Source organism: Haliaeetus albicilla, chromosome 1 (assembly GCF_947461875.1).
Source record: "Haliaeetus albicilla chromosome 1, bHalAlb1.1, whole genome shotgun sequence".
Lineage (NCBI taxonomy): Eukaryota > Metazoa > Chordata > Aves > Accipitriformes > Accipitridae > Haliaeetus > Haliaeetus albicilla.
The window spans coordinates 6,084,833-6,103,197 of NC_091483.1; the positions used below are offsets into that span (position 1 = coordinate 6,084,833).

General features: G+C 39.3%; 1 protein-coding gene across 35 annotated transcripts in view; it reads left to right on the forward strand.

Moving 5' to 3' along the window:
- Positions 1-18,365, forward strand: part of CAMK2D (calcium/calmodulin dependent protein kinase II delta) — a 162,441-nt gene that overhangs the window by 92,686 nt on the left and 51,390 nt on the right. For 25 of the 35 annotated variants that reach the window (XM_069810081.1, XM_069810156.1, XM_069809929.1 and 22 more), the window contains 4 exons: positions 1,886-1,940; positions 9,444-9,509; positions 12,123-12,195; positions 18,171-18,273. In XM_069810081.1, coding sequence (XP_069666182.1) covers positions 1,886-1,940; positions 9,444-9,509; positions 12,123-12,195; positions 18,171-18,273 — 297 coding nt within the window. Of the gene's footprint in view, positions 1-1,885; positions 1,941-9,443; positions 9,510-12,122; positions 12,196-13,235; positions 13,309-18,170; positions 18,274-18,365 lie in introns of all 35 variants that reach the window. The other 10 variants (XM_069811105.1, XM_069809836.1, XM_069809996.1 and 7 more) reach the window with 1 other exon arrangement.

The following is an 18,365-nucleotide window of genomic DNA, read 5'->3' on the forward strand; positions in this document are numbered from 1 at the left end:
TGGGGGTATTGAAATCTCAACTCAAAGTAATGCAACCAGAAAGTAAGTTGGTTTTGGTTGGGGGAGAGTGGCAGCAATGTATTACCTTGGTCTTTTATGCTCAAGGCTTGCACTTTGTAAAAACTTAAGGCAAATCTAGAATGTAGACCTAGCCAAAACCACAAATTCTGATTTAGACCTACTTGGCTCTTCTGAATCATCACAAGCTCTGGGCAGTGAGTCAGCCAAGAGCTGGTTTTCTCTTCAGTACTGTGTAAACACAAGATGTTTCCCTGGGCTAAATATTATTAAGTAAAAAAGTCATGTTTATTTGATCTTATTTTTTTTAAAATGTCATGTATTGTATAAAAAATGATAAATACATAAAGCTACCATCTAGGGAAATCTGAAAATCCTTTTCTTTTACACTTTCTTCATCAGCTCAGTTTTGAACACGAAGCAGTTTTAGGGTACCCTGCTATTTTTTATTTGGTTCTGTAAGTGATAATGATTTGGATCAAACTACTGACAAAGCTTCACGTGTTGTGGGAAAATTAGCTTTGGAAATTGCCATTACATTTAAAGTAATTAAGAAAAATCGCAGGACTTAATTCATAGTTCTACCATGATGTGATTTGAATTCTTAAAATTCAAAGTGAAGGTTCTGCAGCTGACTAGTGCTTTTTCAGGGAAAACTTTAGATATGGATACATAGGTGTATGTAAACATGGCGTGGGGTTTTAATCTTTAGGATGCTGTAAGTTTGTTGGCTGTGACAAGCACTGGGAAAGCTAATGACTATGTTCTAGACATCACATCCTTTTGTTTCTGGCAGGTCCTTTCATGCATCTTACATCTTTCCAGAAGGGGCTCTTCACAGTGATTTAATGAGAGGCAGTTACCTTGCCGCCTGTCACACGCCCAAGCGCTCACTCCTTTTCTCTTCCTGCCCACCCTTGCTGTCTGTAGGTCTGGCTGAGCACCCACAGCAGGGGGGTGGCTACTCCCAGTCCCGTCGCTTTAGTCTCTCAGCGGTGGTCTTGGCTGCCACTGTGGAAATTCAGTGTAGATTGGTGGGCATCAATCTGCCAGTAGATTTATCGCTTTGCGGCTCTTCACCATTCATGTGGTTGAAGTGGGTGGCAGGTCAGAAGATTAGAGGGAAATAGATATATATGTAATAGAAATATGAGCCGGAATATAGCTTACTCCCTTTTTGACCCCATTTATTTTAGTATAGTCAAATGCTTTTTGTTTGCAGTGATGCTTTCTCTTTCAGAATCAGCATCTATTGTCTGATGATGGAATTTCTTAACATAGCCCTTAAAGTTTGTTATTCTGCTGAAATCTATGATTAATTGTGGCTTCTTTTTTTTCCCCATCTTGTTTAAAACTTTTAAGATGTAATACTGCTGAGAAAATAGTTGTGTATCACATTAAGAATACTGGTTTAAGATAATAAAAGTCCAGTGACTGGGGACTCCTGCGTATACTATTTAAAACATTGAGCAGAGGTTCTGCCTAGGAAAAAAGTAGTTGAATCATATTAATACAGTATATTAAGATGAAGTCTGACTGTGCTTTTAGTACTTGTTTAGTCACGATTCAGCATGAAGGGCAAAGGCAAGGTGCAGTGTGTGTGTATGTGCCCATACATGCAGGAGGTGGTAGGAAAAGACTGCAGCGTTCTTCTGTGGCATAGTTTTATCTCACCTTATGAAAAAGATGATTCTGAGGGTAAAGAAAAAAAAAACACACACACCCCCCCCAGATGAGAACACACACAGATGCAATACCAGCTCTACAGTAGAATTATAAGCCTCCCTTCTCCCCCAAAATCAAAGACAGACATTAAAGACATGAAAAAGATGACTGGTGTTTATCTTTTTTTCCCCCCTTTCTATAGTGCGGCTTCATGACAGCATATCAGAAGAAGGATTCCATTACTTAGTCTTTGACTTGTAAGTATGTGTTTTGCGTATGTTTAGCATGTTGGGGATGTGGTATTCACAGTTTTAAGATGCAAATACAAGCTCACAAGATAAATGCATGGTTCTGGTGCAGTGAGTTGGACAAACAGATGTAAACAGAGCTGGAAGGACAGTAATGTATTTGCTCATTTGCATGTGCAAGAACTGATTTGTGTCACTGTAAGAATTCCATGTTAAGAACTTTGAATAAGTAGGGCCACGGTTGAAATGGATTTTAATGTAAAATATAGGTATGTAAGTAAAAGTTGCATGAAAAGTATGACTCGGAAAAAAATAATTTACTCCAAGCCAATTGTCTGTAAAGGAAACATTAAAAAAAAACACATGGAAGAATAGTTTCTCTACAGAAGAACTCCATTGCTGGATTGCAGGGTAAGCCTGACTTTCCTAGAGGAAAGAATGTTTCGGTATTTTACTCCTGATTCATATCTTACTGATACTTAGAGTGTTTCATTCTGACACCATTCAGAATGTAAAATGCCCAAGAAATAGGGAATGTTTCGGTATTTTACTCCTGATTCATATCTTACTGATACTTGGAGTGTTTCATTCTGACACCATTCAGAATGTAAAATGCCCCAGCATATAGAAAGGAAGTTTTCTACTTATTTCCCATTTTGCTTCAGGAATTTCAGTCCTGTGAGCTCTTCATGTAGTGACTGTGCGTATGTGGAGCTGTTTCTTCTAGATAGGCTGTTTAGTGGAAGAAGGGATGGTGGCAACATGAACGATGTGTCTCAGACTCATAACTTAAAAAGAGACACTGATGATCTTTATTCTTCCCTGGGACAGGCAAATTTTTCTGCTCGCTTTAAAAGTTACTGCTTTTGGTTCTGGGTATGGGCAAACATGAATTATTAGGAATTGCCTTGCAGAACTGACTTATTTAACTAAAATTACCTATTTCAACTGAAGATTTTTCCAGGGCAGTTGATGGTTTTGACAAACAACACCCCCCAACCCTCGCCCCCAAGAGCTTTCTTAGGCCCAACATGGTTTTGCTGATTAGGAGGAGAATACATTATTTCCCCTAGAACTGTGAAATAGCTCATTTCTAAGCATACAAACTGAAATATTTGCATTCAGCATATGTAAGTTAGAACCTGGATCTTCACAATCAGTTGCGTGCTTTCATGTTCAGGTTACATTCTGTTTTATTTTTGGACTTAATTTTTTTTCAAGAAATCTGTGAAGCCTTCTTCAAGACTAGATTTCAGACTAGCAATACAAAAATATTAAATAGCCTGTCTGCAGTGAAGGCATTCAGGATTCAGTACTCAAATCCTAACTGGGCTTAATAGGAACTTGTATCTGATTTCTATATATCCCAGGTAAGTGCTCTGACTGTTGACTTGGAAATAGCTCTAGGGCACAACATGCATAGTTGTTCTCTGACATGCACTGGGTTTTGTTTCGCTCTTTTTTTTTTTTTTTTTTTAAGGGCTACAAAGGAAATCTTTCTATGTGGAATTGGAAAAACCTTCTTAATCCTGAATATTTCCAAGAAGCGCATGTAGATTCTTAGTTCTAGGGACAGTATCCCTTCTATACACTGGTGGCAATTTTGTTTCTTTGTTGTTCTACTGTACTATTAGAAACTATGGCCTACTGTAATTGCAGTTAGTCCACTTCTGCCTTAAATTGAATACATAACGCCAGACATATCTCAAGGGATTATGATTGTAATGTGAACTAGAAGGCATTTGAACAACTTCAAAGTTGTAGATACCACTATCTGTATCTTGATAATAACAGAACAAATAGAAGTCTGTGTTCTGCAACAAAAATTAATACCTAACCCAAAGATACTGTCTTGGCAGAAAGCTAGATTCTGCAGGAAGCATTCTGCACTGGCAGGAACTTCCACTGTTTCCCTGTCAGTCCCATTCAGGACAAACATAGGAACAGACTCAAATGTATGCTGTTCATCTAGAACGGTCCACATGGTTTTGTTTTTCATCCTCTTTAAAAAAAGAGGGCTTCAACATATATATAGATATATATGTATATATGTACACACATATATATACACACACAGCTTTTTATGTTTTGATCATGTGGTTTGGGGTTTTTGTCAAAACGACTTATTTTGCAAAAAAGAAAACGTCTAACTGGTAGAAGTAGTGACTGTACTGACTGTTAGTTGTCTTTGGAAAAGCATCATGTTGCATTCTTGAAGAACTTTTGCCTAATTTGTAAGGATGGCTGTTCACAGTTCATTTTTAATTCAGACTAAGAAATTACTGCTTTAATGCTCACTAATACTATTTATTAGTGAAACTTCATCTTTTACTGCAGTTAAAAATATGTGGGTTAGTGGCTTGTTTAAATGTACATAAAAGACTTGCCACAAAAAAATGTACCATATGGACTTCTTTAATATGAAGGCCAAGTACATGCTTTTATTTATTTATTTAATTTTTATTCAACAGGAGCCTGACTGTGGTGTAACACTGTCACTCCACCCACGCATACCATTATGTCATTATCTTAATGATTTCTTTCAGACTGTGTGGGATTCAGTACAACTGTTTTTTTTTAGAAATTTCTTTTAGACTGCATCCCACATCAGAACGTGAAGAGGAAGAGTGCTTTTTCTGTGAATAGAAAAAACCCAATCATTGTCACCTGCTATTTTGAATTTCTAATAATCTCTTTTGAATTAATGTCATAGAGATGCCTGCAAATCGAAGGAGAAGCCTGTTGCTTTGCTTGTATACCTCAGTGATAGCTGTGCTTTTATTTTGTGGAAAAAAGTGATTAACGTGCTCTGTGACAGGCATGCATCTGGGTGAGGAGTTCTAGTGTCTAGTGGAAGTCTTTTAAAATCCACGTGGAAACTGGACATTGAACAATGAAATATGTGCTTTCTGACAAAATGCGGTATCAGGGTGTTCCTGTAAGAAGCCCTGCATATAAGAGAAATAGATGCACTGAAGTATTGACGTATCATACACACACACACATCCACACACAAAATTTATCCTTGGTTGCTGACTCCTCATCTCTGAAATATATGCATGGTGATGTCATTCTGGAATATGGTGGTAGTTTTGCACTTGACTAGGCAAAGTAGTGATTTTCAAGGTCTTGTTGATGTCACTGCCAAGGAACAGAGGCATCTTACTGATCTACCAATATGGCTTCTACTTATTTTAGAAAATAAACAAAGGTAGCCTTCTGTGATACTTCTCCCAAGCAAAGGACTTGCTCCTTTTATGTTTCTCTCACTAGTTATAGTGAAGTGATTTGCGGATTAATAAAATCTGCATAGTAAGATCAGGAATGGGCTTCATGAAGTTTCTTGCTCCTCTTCCCTTATTGGTTAAGGCAATTGTAGTTAGGATTTGCGTGTCCCTATCAGCCCGTTTCAGTTGCTAAGCACGAATGAGGTTGTCTTCAGCGTTAATGATGCTAGATGAGTTCAAATCCAATGAATTCTGTCAGTATTAATTGCTGTATCTGAATGGAAACAGCTGTAGCACTTGAAGACTCTCTTGTGCAAGTCAATGAGATTCTCTTTTTTCAGTGTCTCCCATTTTAATGCACTGGATGAGATGCAACAATTGGTACATTTAGAACCCTGGTGTCGCTGTTGAATCCCAAGTGGAGGGACTGTACTGTGTAGAAGAAACAAAAATACAAAAAAAAAAAAAGCCTAATTGCAGAACAATGTTTGCCTAGGGTAAGTGCCCGAACCTTTCTTTTTGGAAGTAGAAAGCTCACAGATAAATGTAAAAAGTATATGGCCACTGTAATTTTGTAAGATTGCTTCCTCTCACCTTCATTGTGAAAGCAGTTTAAGAATTAAGAAATAGAAGCTGGGAGGAAACAACACCAATGTGATCATCAGCAGAGGCTTTTTTAGCTACCTTTGCTAATTTGGGAGTTCCTTTTAAATACCTTCTTATATTTGTAAATTCTCTAATCGGTCAAATGTGGTACATGAAGTTGCGTATTTTTGTATGTGGTGTTACGAATGTTTGCAACAAAGAAATGTGGCATTTAACACTGTAAAGAAATGCAGTAATTTGTTTTAGTGAGTATAGAAAGTCAGTTGAAAGAAGCAGTTGAAAACTGTTTCTAACGGTACCTCTTCTGAGAGGTAAATAGAAGTAGCATCCTTTGTACATGGAATCCTTCTGCTTGCCCCTCTCTCTGCAGTTTTTCTGAAAGACATACCTGGTGCAGAGGGCCTTGGTGTTTCTACATGCTGCTTGTACTTCTTTTGTTTAATCAAACCCATGTACTTTATTTGTCATTTCAGTATGCTCTTCAGAAAATTACAAAAGATTAATAATAATTTGTGAGAACCAGTGGCTTTTAATTTGTACCCTGAAAGTTACTAGAGCTCATGTAATGAATGTCCTGTCACGAAATAAGACGTCACTGAAGTTGACAACATATCTGTATCAGAAAGGCATTGAGTTCCATTTACTTCCCATTTTAATCTTGTGGGGAGAAAGTAGCTTGGCAGCTGTTCATGTAGCTTTATAGTGACGGCCCAAAGTTGTGGGTTTTTTTACTTTTTACCCTCTGCTTTACAGTCTTCACTTACATTGTATATAGCCTACCTGGATATATTTGTAGATCTAACTATGCTGGTAGTTGCCTTCTAACTTAAGTACACAGACTAGAATCTGTGTATGATTCCCACCCCACCCGAATGGTATGATTATCAGTTTTTCATTGTTTCAGCATAGGGGAAAAAAAACCCTAAACGTTTAACAGAAGCAGCAGTCAAACTATAAGTAAGTCCTCTATTTTAATTGCCTTCTGTAATTTGATTTCAGAGATCAGCCTAAGTATTTCTGTTGATCGGCAAAACCTCCAAGACTTCTGATTTCAGCACACCTCTCCATGTAAGGCTATTCGGCGCCCTTACTGGTAACGGAGCAGTAGCACAGAGCCATGCAATCTCCAAAGAGTACATCACACTTTTGTTTCAGGTCATGGCCTTCGCTAGCCAAGGAGAACCTCATAACTAAGGACCTCTTCTATGTGTGTAGTTTGTATTCATGATAGGTATCTTGGGTCCTTCCCTAGCCATCGTGTTTCATAATTGAAGATACAGAGGGGAGAAAATCCACCTAGCAAAGTGACATCTAATAAGGAGTAGAATGCTTTGTAGCCACTTTGGTATTATAACTGTATAGAGCATAAAATGTTTATTGGTAACTGCTCTGTTCTTTATTTATAAAATCAGTGAATAATGTAGGTTGGTAAGGATCCCTAGAGGTTATCTGGTCTAACCCCCTTCTTGAACAAGGTCCAATTGAATCAAGATGCTCAGATATTTGTCAAGGTTGGAACATCTTCAAGGATGGAAATTCCACAACCTCTTTGAGCAACAAGTGCATAGTGAATAATTATAATAACAATAAGGAAAGAAAAAATCCTTATATTTGGTATTTCTGGTGTTTCAGCTTGTCTGTTGCCCTTCATGCTGTCTCTGTGTATCCACCCGTTAGAGAGCTGTAGACAGCAATGGGATCTCCCCTGAATCTTCCTGTCGTAACAGTGACCAAACTCAATTATCCCAGCCTCTCCACGTGCCTCCAACTCTAACGGTCTTGGTGGCCCTCCGTTAGACACAGTTCATTATGTTGGTGTCATTCACATACTGGGAAGCCCAAATGGGGACACAGTACTCCAGGTGTGATCTCACGAGTACCAAATGCAAGGGAAGAATTGCTTTCTTCAACCTGCTGGCTGTGCAGTTGACCTTTTTTGCTGCAAGGGCACATTGCCCATGTATGCTCAGTGAGCAAAGGCCACTAACACAGCTATAGCAATTTTCTCAAGAGTCAGAGGCTCAGGAGATGCAAGTGAGTTCTGGCCTGTCTTAGTCCCCTGCGCTACCCTCCTTCATTATGGCCATTTATCTGTCTTCTGAGGATTATTCCTAATGTATCCTTCAGAATGACAGAGCGTGGGAATTCTTGACTACTCATTCAGTTGTCAGTGGAATTCACCTGCTCTGTTCTTGTTTTTATTTTTTCATCGTTTAACAATGGTTATGAATGCCAAGCAAATGTTTAGTGCCAGCGAATAAGAATGCATATCCCCATCTTTTCTGTGTGCTTAAGAAGAACAAGCATCAGCTTGGTGTTCTCTCCCACTGAAATGCACTTTGATGACTAAAGCTTATTCTCTTCTTTTTTGGCTTGGATCAAAAATGAGTGTTTTAGGGAAGAATAAGATCAAAGGATGCTTTGTTTTTTTCATTCATCTCAAAGGGAGAATTATTCCTCTTTACCAGAACTGTTGTAGACAAACATATATGCAAAAAGGAGGTATCAAAGACTGTCAAAATATGCGTCAATCAAACATTTTGTGTAACAGCAACCAAAGCCAGTTTCTGGAAGGTAGAAGACAAAAGCAAAAAGAGAGAGAGAGTACAAATCAGGCAACCAGAGCTAAACTGACTTTGCTTCTCTGAGAAGATATGATGAGTGAGTGGATAGCCTAGTAGCAGTTTTCTGCTCATATTGCTGTTTCAATTCCCTTTTCTGAACGTGAGTGACCAGAACTGTGTATGGTATGAGGAGGGATTTTACTGCTGTATCTAAGGTCACTGCTGTCATCCGATTTCACATGCATTCCAAGACCGTGGCAGCATCCTGCTGGTGACTCATTCTGGACTGTCGTCTTTGGCTTACAACAACAACAACATGATTTTATTTCTTTTTAACCAATTCCTACTATTAAACCACTGGTTGTACAGTGAAATCCTAAGCGTGCAGCCATACACAGTTGCTTCTGTTACTGGTCCTCTGGATCATACAGTTCTTCCCTTGTACTATTAATGCCTCTTAAATTATTTTAAGTGGCACTTTCACTAAACTATTCCTACTTTTTCAACAAAGATAGCTGAAAATTTTCTAGGAAAAAAATCTGCCATTAAACTGATTAAGGTACTCTGCTTCTACTGATACTCTCCGTCCAACTCGGTAATAATGCTCTTTCTAGCAAAAGCACAAAAAGCAAGCCACTCAGGCACATGGGTACACCTCTGTTGTGTTTTGACCTACACTTAAAGTCCCTTTTCTCTTTTTAGCATTATTATATTCTCCTTTCTTACACCTACCTTACATTGCAGTTCTCAATTTATCCTGAACTGTTCTGAATTTCAGCCACAGTTTTCCTTGCTGGTCAGTTCCCTTTATTCTTGCAGTTTTACTATTTATTCCTGACATATCTTAACTGATGTATGGCATCTTGCCCACTAAGCTGCTGCTCTTTGCTTTTATTTTCCGGTTATGATTGTTCTTCCACCACATCCTTTTTATTCATGTAATGATTTGGATGGACAAACTTGCGACTTCAGTTCCTTCACCTTGCTGGTCAAGACCTCTTGCATTTCTGTACAAATGTTTCAGTTACTCCTCTCTGACTTCTCCCTGTCAAGTTAATTTAAGATGCACGTTTTCCATTCTGAAATCTCCTTTCTCACCTTGCTTTTTCTAACAGAGTCACTGGAGGTGAATTGTTTGAAGATATAGTTGCAAGAGAATATTATAGTGAAGCAGATGCCAGGTAAGTAATTTGTTTTTCTAATGTGGCCTTTAATAATTCTAGGATAGTTACTTAAATATCTCATGGTGTTTGGCATCAGTTTCACTAGCACTGTCTGTGAGACTCTAGGATTTCTGCTAGAGTTCTCTTAGACTTGGAAGGGCACAGTTTGGCATTTTGAGCTCACGACTGTGTGGTGGTGAACTAGTATGAAGTCTTGACATCTCTGGGTCTGAAAAGGCTGAAATTGGATCTCAATTTGTTAAAATCTTTGTAAACTTGTGAAGTTGTTAAAATCTCACCCAGTTTTCTCCTCTGCAAACTGGACATAACATTTCAGCTATCTCATCTAGGGATTCTTACATTTGCTGATCGAAGTTTGAAATATATGGTGGTCTTGAAAGACTTTTACATTCAATATAATTTTTGTTCTCAGTCCAGAAGTACTAATTTCCTTTCATGTTTAAACATTTTGTTGTGTTTCATCTATAAGCAATTATACTGTGCATCTCATAGTCTGAGCTCAAATTTGAAATCTCTAGCAATTTTCTGCAAGTGCTTGTTGAAAAACTTGAAGAATAAGTTGACAATTATCATAATTTGCATGCTGACATAAAGTATCAGGGCCATTTTCCCATCTCAGAATCTGTTTGCCCTCATATAATAATAAATCTTAAATATTGTGGTTGATTACTTTAAGGAAAATATGTTCTACCACTACACTCTTTACAGAAAATTTAACTCAAGGTAAATTTAAAGAATCCTCATATTTTTGTGTGTTCATAGTCACACACCACCATTGGTCCATATTTAGTACGTATAATTTTCAGTTATTCCTTTACATTTGGAATTAATTGGCAGATGAACGGAAAGCACTAAGTGACCCTAACAACAGTGGTAGGATAATAATGAACAAACGAGAAGTTACTCTAAGTATTAGGAAGCTTCCACTGTTTATTGCTCTTACTAATTTCTGTAGGAATGGTGGAAACATCATTACTTTAAGCATTTAAATGTGGAACAACACGTAGCAAAACACACTGTAGAAGAGAAAACAACATTAATAATTTAGGTGGGGTGGATGGAGAGGGGCTATGTTTAAAACATTTTTGAATTTTTTTTTTTTTTGCCTGCTGTGTGATTCAAGCAAAATTTCTAATATTGATGCCAAAGGCCAGCATATGGTGTCATTGTGTGTTTTTAAGATACGTGTGATTTAAAAGGAAAAATTGCAACAATCTCTTTTCTGTTCTAGAATTATGATGTATTGGAAGGGGCTGTGCATATATATATATATATATAGGATATATATATGCATTTTATATATTCAGTATAAACTTGACCAAATAAGTGAAGTACCTAGTTATCAGGCATCTCTGTGTTTTTATATATTTATATATATATATTCGTGTGTGTGTATATATATATATCTATATATATAGTGCGTATGTGTGTGTGTATCCCTATAGAAGTAGTCAATGGACTTTATAGATGCATATCCTAGGACTGTTAATACTGGTCTGCTCCTGCAAGCCCTTACTCACGCAAGTAGTCTTTACTCACACAAGCAGTCCAGCTCAGTGAGTTGTGAACTACTCGCATAAGAAAGGGTTTTCAGGCTTGGGCTCCAGTTACTGATTTATGACCATTCCTTCTGAACTCCACAGTCAAAATATTTTGGATGAGCAGTATCAAATCCTTGGCCCTTGACTACTACCGATTTCTTACAGTCACTGACTTCTGCCACAAGGATATCTTTAAAAAAAAAAAATTATAAACTCTTGTGGTGCCGAAAAACACCTGAAAAAGTTCCAGTGTTCTAAAAGATAAATAGTTGTGCTTTTTGGCATCGTAGGCTGGCCAAAACTTGCAAACCTGGGCATGGAAAAATAGGTGCTAATTAAATTATTTGAAGCACCAAAGTAAAACGTTTGTCTACATTTTTAATGTGGTTTTCCATTTCATGAGCGACTCCTAACTAAACTAGTTCTTGATGATACTTTAAATGAAAATGCATGCCACCTTTTTGAATGACTTGGCTTTATTCTACTAGTAGTTTTTAAGAAACCGTTAGGTTCAAAATGAGAAATGTTTTGCTTTTCCTTAGCTTTTGACTTTTTTTGTTTCATTTGTTTTCTGTATTATCATTTCATTTCTGAGCATTTTCTTGTTTCAGCACTCGTTGTAATGTTAACTTCACTGTAAAAATTTAAAAAAACCAAATCATATCACTAATTTTTTTATTGCCTCCACTTTATTTTTCCTATAGCAGTTTTTGGAAACTGGAAGAAGTTTCCATACTGCTGAATGAAAATACAATCTAATGATTCTGTCTCATAGTTGTTATATGTTCCATGTTAAATGTTTTTCTTGGTTTTGTTTTGGTTTTTTTTGTTTGTTTGTTTGGGGGTTTTTTTGTTTGTTTTGCTTTGGTTTTTGGATGTGTTAGAGCTGGAAATATCTCTATATTCAACATTGTTTTGTTCCAGTTCAATGTGCAATCAAGACTTGTCAGGAGGTGTAAAATTGTTTTTGTTCTTTATATTTTTTTTAAGTTTTATTTTATTTTGTATTTAATGTGATTATGTGCCTTTAAAATGTTCTCCCTTCCATTCTGCCCTTGTATCTTTGCAGTCATTGTATACAGCAGATTCTAGAAAGTGTTAATCATTGTCATCTAAATGGCATAGTTCACAGAGACCTGAAGGTCAGTATCTGGTGCCCATCAATTGGATATAAGAGTTTTGGGGTTTTTTTTCCGCTGGGTAGGGGCAGAGGGTGGGTTGTCTGCGATGTTCCCTTGCCTATCCTACTCACCCTCAAAACAACTAGACGAACGAATAATGCATGACGCCTCTTTCCAGTTTGCAAGTCTACAGGCCTAATATACATCATGGCAAAAGGGGGAATGGTTGCCAAAAAAACGGTCTCCTTCCAAGGCGCTGGATTTTACCCCGTGCTGTCGAACGTGTCTGGTGTTCTATTAAGGCTGTCCATGTATCGCTGTGTACGCACATGGAGGTGAACTTTGGCTGTGATGTATGTCAGCTTGCAGATTTAAACGCCACTTCTGTTCTGAGACCCTGGGTTGCAGTAGCAGAACAACCGGTCGCACACTGCTGCATTAGAGTATGACGAACCCTCAGGCAAGTGATGCTAATTGCCAACTCAATTGGACCACGAGAAGTTAATAATTTACCTAAAACACCTCGCTCGGAGTGTTTTTTTTTCTGTCACCTCAGTGGCCGCTACAATTTCAAACGCCTCTGAGCACGCTCTCGGTAAGGAAAGGAGGAAAAAGTGCAGAGGATGCCAAATATTTAACGTGACCTCGTCAACGAATTATTGGCGAAATTCGTATGCTCTTCCGACCATTTTCCTGTTTCAAATTGTCCTTAAAAAAGAAAAAAAACAAACCAAAAAAACTAAATTGACCCCCCCGCATAAAAAAAAGCAGCCGACCCGAAGCACGTCTCCGAGGCTGGCCCCTTGCCGCCGCCACCGTGCGGGGTCCCGCAGCGGCGGTGCCTGAGGCCGTCGTGCTCTGAGCGGCGCGGGGCGGCGCGGGGCGGGGCGGAGCGGGGCGGCGCGGAGCGGGGAGCGCGGCGCCCGCCCGGCCCCGGCCCCGGCCCCGGCCCCGCCGCCGCCGCCGCCGCCGCCCCCCCCGCGCCGCCGCCCCGGCGCCTGGCTGTGCGGGCGGCGAGTGCACGCTTGGAACTAACACGCGCCCCTGGTGTTTGCATGCAGTCATTGCATTCAGCAGATCCTGGAGGCTGTGCTACACTGCCATCAGATGGGCGTTGTCCATCGCGACCTGAAGGTGAGTGCTGCTGCCCCGCCGAGCCCTCCCTAGCCGGGGCCGCTGCCTGCCTCCGCCCCGGCGGCCCTCCGCCATGCGGCAGCGGAGAGCAGCAAACCCTAGCGAAACAGAGCCTGCAGCAGGGGAAGCGTCAACCGTTTTCTCTTTTTTTTTCCCTTTCTTTTTTTTTTGTTCGTTTTTAACTTCGCTTCACCTATGCACGAGAACGAGCCGCTAGCATTCACTGGAGAAAAATCTGCTAAGGGCTTGCCAGTACCTAGCTGTCCAGATCTGGGCTGCGAGGACAGCCATCAGAGTCTGCTGGCACCTGTTGTCAGTACCAGGGAGAAGAGTAGTTGCTTCTCAAGCATCTTGTGTATTCGTTGAACACGTGATCTTCCTCTCCGTCACCCGCAGCTTTTGGGGCAGGGTGTGGGGGGAACTTCCCATCTCTCAGCAGCGTAACTTGGAGTGCTTCTGGGAAGCACGCTAGCGTTTGCATGTCACGCATCTTAGTGACGAAAGGCCAGCTGCTGTGAGATTGCTGGCACAAAGACCTCTCTCTCCTCCAGATGATGGCTGGGCTACAGAACTTCTTTAGAAAGTGGGAATTTCTACAGTGTTCTCGCCATGACCACCTGAGGAGTCGAGTCCCTTCCAGACAAACGGTAGCATTGGGATAGAAGCTTCAGAAAGAAAACTCTTTGTGTTGAGAAGAGCACTACCTCTTTCTTAGCCATGTACATATCCAAATGGCTGGAGACATCTGCTGCAGAAATGCTCTCTGCATTTAAAGCATGTTAGCTTGGAAAGAAACAAGTAAACAAGTAAAGATCATTTTCTTTTACTGGGAAGCTCAGAGAGACAAGTCTGTCTCAAAGCTGGTAGTAAAGTAGCCTTGGGGATAAGGGAGAGGACTTAATTTGGGCACTTGGCCTTCAGGATCCTCAAGTAAAAGAAGATTGCGTATTTTCAAATCAAATGGAAGTGCGCTCTCTGAAATGCCAGATTCTTTACAAAGGCAGAGAAAAAATGGCATGTGGGCTAAGGCAGTGAAACATGCTAATTCCTTCTGGCACAGCTTCTTTGTCTCTTTATTTTCCTTTCTGAGTGAGTTATGGGGAGCAGGAATTTCCTCCCAGGATAGGAGTTTTCTGGTGGTTATCATTAGTAATAACGTTGGAATCAGAATGCCGTCATCTTTCTTGCTCTCCTTCGCACCCCAAATAAACAACTGTTATAGCCATTGTCTGAATTTACAAAGTCTCTATTGTTGTCCTGTAGGAACATAAAGGGTTACGCTCTGGAACCTCAGAGAGCACGATGGATTTCAAAGACACATACACAAAATTCTCTACCCGTTTTGCGCCTCTGGATTTTCCTGTGTCACGGTTGTACAACAGGAGACTGAGAAGTCTCTATCCAATCCATAAATCTTGCGTGGCAGCTGGGTAACATGGAACAAGTTCAAATGAAAGGATGTCAAATTCATCCAGCTGCTCCAGCGGTTCCTGTCCTCACCATACATGCAGTACTATGCTTCTAGCATGAAAAGGAATTGAAAAAAATTATTGTAGCCATGCAAGCTGACAGTATAAGGAATGCTTTTTTAGTACTTTGAATACATTCACACAAAATAACTTTTTTCTTTGGAAATGCATTAAATCTAGCTGTTCCCTGCTCCAGACCGTGTGTGGAGTTCTTACTGTGGCAAATCCAGAATGAATTGGAAGAACAGTGTGAGAAAAAATGTTTCTGCCAAGCTGTAGTACCCAGTTTCATTTCTGAAAGTGAAAACTTCAGGAAGCAGAAAACCATCCTTCTTCAGTTACTGCTTTGTGGTAAAAAAAAAAAAACAAAAACAAAAACCAAAAAATCCAAAACACCAGAGTGAAGTGAAAGACACTGGTGAAATCCCAGCAGAACTCTCTGTACTGAAAAGAAGATTCCGAGGCCCAAGACCAGAACTTCAAGACATGTAGAAGATGGTTCTGGCCTGGCGTGGATCCTTAAACTGCAAAACTTGATGGATTTTTTTTTTCCGATAATGGGGTTTGGGGAGGGCAACAAGAGGAGGAGATTTTGGACAATCTTATTTAACTTTCCTTTTAGCATAATTTAGTAGCAAAGAGAGAGGAGCTTTTGCAGCCTATTAGGACTTGCAGAAGTGCTTGTTGCTGGTCTGTTTGTAATCCTTGGTATAAGTCAGAATGCTGGTGCATCCTAGATCCAGAGAAAATTAACCTGTGAGTGGCAGTCTGTCTTTAGCAGATGGTAAAAGTGCGCTTCCGTGTAGGAATTCCAGTTCTTGGCAGTCAGCAGCATTGCTGCTTTTGTGGAACTCTGTGATTATGACTGTCTTGCATTGCCCCCCAAAAAGCGGATGCTCTAGTTATATTCAAGGAAAAATACACAGAGGCATAAGTACTTGATCTCTTAAGAAGTAAAGACCTCTGGAAAAATAAGGCATAAATCATGTTAATTTATTTGTAAGTAATTTTAGTAGTTAACACTGCCATTCTACATGCTTGACTGCAGCCAGTCTACCGGTAATACAAGGTGACACTACTGAATCCAAAGTACGAGTCCTGAGTGGCCCACGCTGGGCTGTTAATGTTTTCCAAGTAATTGCAGTCATTCTAAGTTAATGCATGATAATTATCTAGTATGCCTCTTGTCATCCTGAAATGACAGCTGCATGTTGTTTAAGCGCATAGTCCCACACAACACTGCGCAAAAGGCTGTGTCTTTGGCATAGGAGTAAATCAGGAAATCTGCTTCAGCTTCTGTTGAAACATACTTGTCTATGGCAATGGTATAATGGTATTTCTGCAGAGCACTTTGATTGGCAGAGTAAAGACACGTAATGGAATTAAAAAAAAAAAATCCCAAGGAGGGAAAAAAAGAAGAAAAAACCAAACCAAACAACCAAAAAACCCAGCAGCAGAAAACATAAAACTACTATTTTGAATGGAATCGCGTGTTGCAGAGTGGTATGCGCTTGGTAGGTTAGTGCTTGTGTTTCAACCAAGACGGCGAGGCATTTCACTGCTTTTGGCTTGCTGAAGGTCACAACCAAATAGGATCATCCACTGCTTTAAGAGGTTTATATAAGAAGTGCATTCCAGGAAGTAATTACTGTAAACTTCTCTCTCTCTGATAGGAAACCTTCAAGAACTATGTGACTCTATGTTGAAATTAGTGGAGTTAAATGACAAGCACTGTGACGCTGCTTAGATCAGTGTGATGAACCTAGAGAAGAGTCCTCAGCTATTCAGTGTTTGATATACTGCAGTTGTAGTTGTTACCGATAATTTAAGTGAATATAAATATTATGTTTTATTCTGAGAGACCTTAATCTCAATTTTAAAAAATGTGGAAATAGAAGCTTCATCAAGTAACTATTAATGAAAGGTTTTTAATAGTGTCTTTTCTATGACATAGAAACAAAGGGATGAGTGGGAGAATGGTGTTTGTAAATTGCTGAAGAAATGTTCCTTTACAGTTTGGTGAGAGGGAAGAAAACACCTTTAGACTAAAGAGTTTGTCAGGGTCAGTTGTGTTGTTAATTAATGGAAGTATCACAGTGGTTGAGGTCTTAATTAGCTCAAGCATATTTTGCTGGATACTTGACAGTTGTATTAAAGATAGCTTTTGCTGAAAGTAGCTTATGATCTTAATTGTTCCCAAGCTCAGTACCTGCACGGGATTAACTGTAATCACATAAATAGTCCCTTGGAAACCTATATCATTGCTGCTGGGTTTAAAATGAAATATGCGGTTAAGAGTTTGCAGGATTGGGTCCCCAGTGCCAGACTGGATATAGTAAATTCGCTTGCAGTAGATCACTACAAAAAATCACTTCCGGAAGGGGCACAGCCATACCCTTGCAAGTGAGGTTTTGTTGTTGTGTAAATATAGAACAAAACCTTTTTTAAAAATAATGGAGATAGAAGAGAGAGAAATGGCAAGAAAATACTATAGAGGTCGCTGAAATAATCTGTTGAATTCTATAGTATTTTGTTAGGTTTTTTTGGTTCTTTTTTTTAAAGTTAAGGGTCAGAGAATAAAGTTATCTTTAGACAATTTGCATTTGATATATTTGCTAAATCAAGTTAAAAGGATACATTACGAACAGTAGAATGAACACTATTGTTATGTTCAAATCCTTTACTTTTAATTGTGTGAGTGTACTGTAGCATTTGATTTCAGATGTGACCAGTGTACCTTAAAAAAAAAAAAAAGCAAAGTGGGAACTTTTGCAGACTTATATTGTTATTTGTAATAGGTTATCCGCAAGCACAAACGTGGGCATGCTGGTTTTGCTGAAGCATTTGCAATGTAAATACACCTGCCCTCTAAATACAAATATAATAGTATGTCTGCTATTGTTAAGCTGTCATGCAAAACATTGATGTTTGCCAGTTATAGATGCCTAATCCTGCAAACTGCATAGGTTAGACTAGTAATCATAGAATACGTGTCTTTTGGGGGTTTTCTACAGCATTTTTCCAGTGGTGAGCTCTTGGGAGTCTCTGCATTGTCCTATCATGCAAAGAGGTGTCACAGTTCCATCTGACCATTCTGGCCGACCTCCTTGTCTAGTAGATCTGCACGCTGTCCTTTCCTTAGTCTTGCTGTCATGGGATCATGACGGCTGTTTACAGGCCTGGTGGTTCTTTCCAAGTAGGAATGGAAAGTGCAATTTTTGCATTGTCATGGAGAAAATGTACGGGTTTTTTCTCTTTTTCACTCCTCTAAGTATTTGTTCTTTTCCAGACTACCATAACTAAAAAAAAAAAAAAAAAAAAAAAAGGTGAAAACCTGTCTAAAATATATTTACTTATCTTTTCATCTCAATTTTTTTCTCTCTCTGAATAAAGCCTGAGAACTTACTTTTAGCTAGCAAATCCAAGGGAGCAGCAGTAAAACTGGCGGACTTTGGATTGGCTATAGAAGTCCAAGGAGAACAACAGGCTTGGTTTGGTAAGTAATTTTTTTTTTTCTTCTCACCATTTATTTATTAAGCCTCCCAAACTGCCCAGCTCTCACCCTAGTGTAAAACAGGCAGCTCTGTG